The 8,168-nt window shown below is 35.8% G+C and overlaps 1 protein-coding gene across 1 annotated transcript; it reads right to left on the bottom strand.

The window, feature by feature from the left end:
• Positions 1–131: 131 nt before the first annotated feature.
• On the bottom strand, positions 132–7,938 carry LOC103801309 (retinal dehydrogenase 1-like; the record flags this gene model as incomplete). Its single annotated transcript, XM_009073717.1, has 5 exons — positions 132–289; positions 2,172–2,336; positions 5,340–5,524; positions 6,078–6,180; positions 7,780–7,938. Coding segments are annotated over 5 exons (770 nt in total), but the record flags the coding sequence as incomplete, so codon positions are not given.
• Between the last annotated feature and the right edge of the window lie 230 nt (positions 7,939–8,168).

The following is an 8,168-nucleotide window of genomic DNA, read 5'->3' on the forward strand; positions in this document are numbered from 1 at the left end:
TGACCGACCTCTATAAAGATGACAAAGATTAAGTATAAAAATATACTACCCAAAGAACTGTTAAATGTCCTGTAGTTAGTGCCATTTGCACCTGCAGGTCAAAAGGAAGAATTGAAATAATGATTACGTACCATACTGTTCCAGCCTGAAGGGCAGCTGCAAACGTCAGTGCTTTATCAATATCTTTGGTAAAAACTGCTGCTGCTAAGCCATAGGTAGTATTATTTGCTCTTTTGATAACTTCATCTATAGTCTTAAACTTCATGATTTGTTGAACAGGTCCAAATATCTGCATCAAATACATATAAACATATGAATCATACCATAATTACTACTTGAAGTAATTTATCTTTTTAAAATTTTGATTTGTCAGATTGTCTTATTACTGAATTGATTCAGTCAATAGTGTACAGTTCAGAACAAAGTTCTACAAGAGATTATAAATTGACATAAAGACTTTTACAATATGAAGTAAACCAAGATAGCCTACGATAAAATGATTAATACAAAGAAGTAAATAATTGAATAAAAAATGAAGACAAATAAATAAAGATTAAAAGATAACCACCAAAAGGTAGTTAACATGGTGTCTCAGTGTGCTACATCTCTATACTGGTTGCCAAAAACTGGTGTTTCCTTGTTAAGCTCCAGTTTTAGAGTTGAGAAAAACATTCAGTTTTTCCTTCCCCTTAATTTTCTGTTAGACCTTTATCTCTGCAGGTAACTACACAACTGGGAATGTACTTCAAGGGAAGCAACTAATTCTGCTTTCCATATGGGCGTTAAGTGAAATGAATAGTCCCTCAGGTTCAGCTTTCCCATGCTATCGCTCTGTTTTCTCAGCCAGAGGTGCCTAGGCCCAACACATAGTGCCAAGACAGCATACGGTGGGGGAGCATTGCAACATGTAATTACTTCTATTCCTATAAACTGGGAACTTTCCACTTGACTGAGTTTTTAGGGCTAGTTTCTAGCTAGAATTGCAGGGATTGATTTACATAGATCAGAAAACCGCTGAACATTTCCCCACTGTTCAAGCTGTGAGCTCCAGAACTTACATCCAGAACAATATTCTTTAAATTGCCCTAGCTCTCTGGGCTTTCATTGTTCAGTACACGCAAAATAATGTGAGAGAAACAGTTCTTGTGCTTCTGACCAAAGATGTACTAGTAGAACTGCAAAAAATGCCATACCACAGTGCAATTTCCTATCTGACTACTAGAATGGCAGAAACAATCCAAATTCCAACTCACACACCTTTCTCCTGTTTTACACTCTGTCACAATCAACCCTAGCTGTTGACTCTTGCTGGGTGTACTAGGGATGTTCAGCAGACTGCATCAGTGGTATTGCTGGCTTTGCAAAGCAATACTTTGGCTTTTGAAGGAGCTTTCTAATATGAAGAAGTATAATGCAGCCCAATTGCAGCAGTTATTAATCAGGATGAATGTAAAAATCCAGAGAGAAGAGGTCATGACTGGACTTTGAGGCTGTGTTTAGAGAACTGTTTTTCTCAATGGCATAGCAGCTCTGCACCTCTAACTCTCTCCCATTCCTTGCAGAAGATCACTGATGCCCTGGCACAGTCACCTTAGTTGAGTCAGTAAAAGCTTCTTCAATGGTGTGTAGACAAATCTGCAACATGATCTAGATTAAATAACCCCACATAGGGAAAACTCTGCTCTGCTGTAATTTCCACCAACAAAATGCCTGTGGAAGCACAATCTAACTAGTTTCTCATATTGCAAAATAGCTGCTTCATGCATATTGTGTCCAAACATCAAATTAAGTGGCTCCTTATATGGTTAAAATATTCACCAGCTTTGCCTCCAAGGTCTACTTCTCTGTCACAGGTCACTGTGAATGTGCTATGTGAGACATGGGCAGTATGGGGTGATACAAATAATCTGAATCTCAGAATTTATCTACTACCACCTTAAGTAGGAGCCTCTATTGGCAGGTCAGCCACATACTTCTCTTGCTCACCTCCACCAAGTTGGTGAAACAGGCATCAGAAACTAACTAAAGCACTTTAAACAACATTAGGATGGAACAACAGATTCACTAAGAATGTTTTTATGTAATCTACTGACCTTCTAAATTGATATTTTGTACAAATATTTAAACAGACGATCTCCAGTGAGAATACAGACTGTTGAATATTTATTTACCTCTTCTTTGGCGATGCGCATATCATCTGTAACATTAGAAAAAACTGTGGGCTGGATGAAGTAACCTTTCTCTCCCCATGGACCTCCTCCGCATTCCAGTTTGGCTCCTTCTTTTTTTCCACTCTCAATTAGCTCCAGGATTTTTTCAAACTGCTCTTTATCTATCTAAATAAAAATATGTTTCAGGGATTTAAACAATACACACTGATAACAACTGGCCTTCTAACTCATTAACCTAAACCTAACAGAGTTCCAGTTATGTTCGCTTACATGTTGAAATGGATCAGGTGGAGAGCCCTGCAAATACTCTTCTCACTAAATTCTCAAAACTTTGCAGGCTTGTCTCAAATAGACCAATAATCAGAAATTTTGAATTAGGAGAATCAGCTGTAGAGAGCCTGATATAATTATCTTTAGTTAAAAAAAGGAAAAAAAATCTACAAAATTGATGTGTTTTATACTTCTCATTTCTCTTGCCAACTACAAATGACTCAGCAAAATAAAAATTGCTGGGCTTGACTCTGCAAAAACAACAGATCTAACCAGCAAAACTCTTCTGTACTTCATTAGGCCTTGTAGATTTGCCCTACTGTTTTCCTAAAATTTTAGAGGGAGTTAAAAATTCCCAATAAAATACAATTTAAATTCAATGCTGTTTTCAGTTTATTCTGATTAATTTTTAGAATAAAAACATTTACATTTGAGAAACATAGATGTCAAATTGTTTATGAAATGAAGCAAATCTCTGACCTTCCACTCACTCAGGCCTAGCAACAAATTCAACAGATTGCAAGCATGTGATAGTTTGGTTCTATAGTATGGCAAAATGCATGGTCTTTGTCAGGGAAAGAAGTTTATGGTGACAATACAATAGGGTCTTATATTCCTCTAACTCCTTCCAGTTTTTAGTGACAAAGTGGCTAAAAGCAAACAGTGAAAATGGGAACAAGCAACAGATCACACACTGTTTTCTCTCCTCCAAGGTTCAAATCAACTAATCACCACTTCAGGCCTGAAGGAAAGCTGATAACATGTATGACATGAAAAACTAAATGACCATGCTTGTTTGGTAGATGCCTCCAATGTTCTCTGGGGTTTTTTTGTTTTGGTTTTTTTTTTAACTTTGCTCAGTTTCCATGGTTCTTTCCTTCACTCTTTTAGACTTCAGTCCAAACAATGGCTCATGAAGATACTGAGATTATTAGTAGGGGGACTCTTGTATGGAAGCTTCTCTGTGATCTTGCTCATCAGTCAGCAAAGTGTGTACCTTATTCTCATATTTGTGCAATAAAAGGGTCAAATTTCAGTTTAAGCAACAAATTTGACCATGGTCATAGAACACAACAATATTTTCAAAGGTTCTGGGGAATTCTGGACACATATTAGACTAAACAGCTATTCAACCAAAGTTGTGATAAAAGCTTATAGTTATAAGGATATAAATTTATAAGGATATTCATAAGGAGATTATTTTAAGTGTGCTGGGTTCCTGGACGCTGAATACACAAAATTTCTGCTACATTGATGACCACATAAACATCTTGAAGAGAAAATGAGGTTTATGTGATACAGTTCATGTTCCTGTCAGTCTTTCCTTTGTTATTGCTATAATCATTGTTTTTTTAATAATGTGTGAATAAGCATATACATCATCTTCTGAATTCCAGTGGGGCTTTTGGCTCTTTGGTGTCCACTGTGCAGTATTACTCAAACTTGCTGCCTGAGGCAGATGCTGTCCCAGAGGGCCTGTGAACTGGAGAACAAGTATGAACTTTTTCTCTATGGGAAGAGATCACAGTATCACAGCTTGACACAGACTATAATTTTTTGGGTTTTATAAAGAATTAGTCAAAGAACAACAAGGATTTTGAGGACAAAGAGATATATTTAACATAATTGCCTCAAACAAAATGCACCTAAAGCACATGGTTACAATTTTCCATTAAATGGGGTCATATCTAAAAGGAGTAACTTTGCTAATCTGTAAAATAGTTAAGTTTCTGCTAAAACTTTCTAAGAAATAAAGTAGGTCAAGAAAGGCAAACAAGGAGACTAGAGGAGAAAAGTCTTTATGCTCTTCCAAACATTTTCAGTAATGATTTTTTTCATGTTTTCACCTCCTTTTCTTTTCTAGTAGTTTACTTACATCTCTTATTTGAATTGTTAGCACAAATTTCAAACTCAGCAAAACCACAATAACATGAGAGATCATTCCCCTTAATTTTATATTAGCTGTACACCAGACACCTGGAGTTTATTTGTTTAACTTGTCCTGCCCTTTGACTTTTAAATTTCTTCATCTGAATGTATTATCTTGTATCAAAACATACTGCAGGACATCAAAATAATATCCTTGATTTTTAAAAATATTTAATATTTTTGAATTCCCAAAATTTTGTGTGGCTTGGAATGCATTTTTCCAATTTAATTGGTGTCTGGTTAAATAAGATGACTGTGATAACCAATGAAGAACATGTTACACTGTCAAATGTGTGGGAGTTGCTTTGTCTGTAACTTTTTATTTGTCTCTAATACAGTTCTTTCATTCTGTTACAATCAAATATGCATATAATAGCTCTGCCAATGAAGCATATATCCTGTAGTATAAACTGATATGGGAATAAGACTAGATGAAAACTGATTCAATAATGCTCTGATGTGATCCAATGAATTCACGGCATTGTGATAGCTAAACTTTTTAATGTAGCATTTTAGCATTCATTTGATGGATAAACTGTTGCCATAACCTTTCAACAAAAGAAAGAAAAAAAAAATTGCATTTTAATTGTGTAATATTCTAAAACTCTGAGCAGCATAATGAAAGTCTAGCACCTTGAAAAAGGGATAAAGACTAAAAATCTGATTTCCTCAAGCTATTCACTTACACTGGCATTATTCAAGTGTAAAGTTAGTGATCTCTAACATGACATTGATGATTATATGATCTTTATAATTGTTCCCCTTCAATAATAAAAGAAACTAGAAAAGAGAAAGAAACCTCACCCTTAGGCCTATGATAGTGGCACAAAAAATAATCAAGTTTCTTCCTCATCGTCCTCCAGACTAACCACTAGAAAGCTGTACTTAGCCTTGAAACTACTGCTTTAGAAGTAGGTTAAATTTTGATGTCATGACACAATTAGGTGGGAAACACATGACATTACTTACTTGAGGGCCTTGCTGTACACCAGGCAACAGAGGATTCCCAAGTGTATACTTCCTTGCTCTTTCAATGCTCCGGCGAACAAACTCATCATAAATAGGCTCTTCCACAAAAATCCTAGATCCTGCTATACAACACTGTCCCTGGTGATAGAACAGACCAATATGTGCAAATTCCACAGCAGAGTCCACTGCAAAGAAATGCAGAGTTCATCAGATCATACACCTAAGTTTTCACATCGCAAACTCTTTACTAACCTTTATAACTCCATCTCATTTCCCTTTTTAGCATTTTTTATGGCCATTTGAAACACAGATACACATCCATTTACTTATGTCCAAATTATATCAAGTATAACAAAACAAATCTAATTAAACACATGATCAGCTGTTCTATGTGAAATGTAGATTCAACATTCTTTGCCTTATCAGCAGTACCAAGAGGATTATTCAGCTAGAAAGTTAATAAACCCGTATAAGATCCATTTAGCTGCTTTTAGTTCTGCACTCGTGTTGCATTAGAATGATCCTTAATTACAGCAAGTGTGGATATCTTGTCAGAGGTCCATATCCATTAATGAACCAACAATATTTGACGGCAAACTAACTTAAAACTATGTCATGATCAGAAAACATTAACAATTACTCCTTCATTAAACAGGTTCAATAATTTACCGACAAAGAAAAGAAAAAGAACATTGGACTTGCAAAAATAGTACTTTATATAGTAAAATTGCTACTAACAATCTGCATCCGCAAATATAATGTTAGGACTTTTTCCTCCGAGTTCCAAGGTAACTCTCTTCAGATTGCTCTTTCCTGCTGCTTCTTTAATCAGTTTGCCAACCTAAAACATAGAGAGAGGTCAGCTTCATCTCAAAAAAGCTCATTATATATAATATTCCTCTTAACTAACTTCCTTAAAAGTGAAAATCTGTTCACATTTGACTACTATCCCAGTAATAAAATGAAAAATAACTTAAAAACAAAAATTGAAAGGAAGAGTTAGGGTGCAGGTGACTTTTAGCCTACAAACAAGAAATGTTTTCTGAAAGAGTTTTCCTGTGGTCACATTCAGGTTAATTGTCAAAGATATATTTTGGTTACCACCACTCTACTTGCATGTATCTGTAATCTAAATCTAAAGTTGGCACTGATTTCTGTTCTGCTAGTTACTCCCATTTGTGGAAATTCCTGTGTTTTATACGTGGGAAAGCCTTTTGATGGCAGAAAGTGTGTGAGAGAATCTACACTGCCTGCATGGACACTCCTTATTTCAATTTCTCTCCTAGAAGAAAGAAAAGGAGGAAATGGACACTGTGAGGCAGAACTCCTACCCTGCTTATTTCTACTGATGACATCATTAAAGGGACACTTGATATGAATTACCCTGGAAAAAGTGAAGGGAAAACATGCTGGTAGGCTCTGTGGCTTTGGTTTGTAGCTGCCTATGTGAAGCAATCGTCAGATAAACTTCCTTCCTCTAACAGCCTCCTTGCCATCATTTCTTATTGCTAAATTAGACTGCCAGGGGAGGAGAGTCACCAAAATGTATGAATACATCCTCTGATCAATCTGCCTTTGGAGGGTCATGGGGCACTGGGAACTGTAGTTGTTACTGTCTATGGGAACACCTGTAGGATATTTCACAGATGTCAGGGTTTTTGGGTTGTTTGCACATTACTTTAGAGCTAAAGGTTTCTAAGAGTAAACACAGCTCTTGCAATCAGTGTATTCTGATCCCTGACATAAGGCAATGATGTTTAACTTCGGAGTCTGTATCCAAGAAATTAAGAGACCAGATAGCAGTTCTTCCATTTAACATCTATGCAGACAGACAATATAATGCACTGTGTTAAGGATATAGCTATATAATGCCTGCACTGAGAAATCTTCAATTATATTATTCACAGTTCTTCAGAGGGAAGCAAAAGGAAAATTAACAGTAACTTTCCTTTTAGTTGTTAAACTAATATATATATATTCAAATACACCTCTAAGACCACCCAGACGATCGTAAGTATCACTGAAGAACCAAAAAGCCATCACCTCACCTAAGTGTGTGTAAAACCAGGAATGAGATTCTTACTACTCTCTTGTTATTAAAATTAAAGAGAACAGAACTCCTTTAAAAAGATGCAAACAATGTAATGAAAATGTTCTGTTTAAAATGAATAAGACTTAAAATAGCCTTGGTATACTATAACATATTGTATCTCATGGACTGCCTTTGATGAAGAGCTTTCCAGCAATACAAACATTGCTTAAATATGTTTGAAGTTAATCATAGCCAACAAATCATTAAACAGACTTTGTTTAGCAAACCAGCAGCCAAAAGAAAGAAAAGAGATAAAATAATTACATAGAACAAGTCAGACATTAAATCATTGTTGGGAATCAAAGGGACACATTTCCTGCTCATATTTTCTTGCATGCATTATAGTACCTCTGTAGAGCCTGTGAAAGCTACTTTATCTATATCCATGTGGTGAGAAATCGCTGCTCCAGCGGTGGGTCCAAAGCCTGGCACAATGTTCACAACTCCAGGTGGAAATCCAGCCTGAATTGTAAGAAAGCACCTTGTAAATTTAGGGAAGGATAAGGGCTAGAAAAATACCTCATGTAGTCTTCTCTTTTCAGTTCTACAGCCACATTTTCTCAGCCATACATTTATTCTCAGCCCTAGAACTGAGCATTCTCATAATATTTATGCCCTATTTCCTTCACCCGTCTTTCAGGCTATTGAACAATCTCTTCTCTTTTTTAGAAGAAGTTTTTGCTTGAGATCTTTGTCAGACAAATAATTAATATACAAAGTAAATAATAATAAAAATA

Source organism: Acanthisitta chloris, unplaced genomic scaffold (genome assembly GCF_000695815.1).
Source record: "Acanthisitta chloris isolate BGI_N310 unplaced genomic scaffold, ASM69581v1 scaffold41154, whole genome shotgun sequence".
Classification (NCBI taxonomy): Eukaryota; Metazoa; Chordata; class Aves; order Passeriformes; family Acanthisittidae; genus Acanthisitta; species Acanthisitta chloris.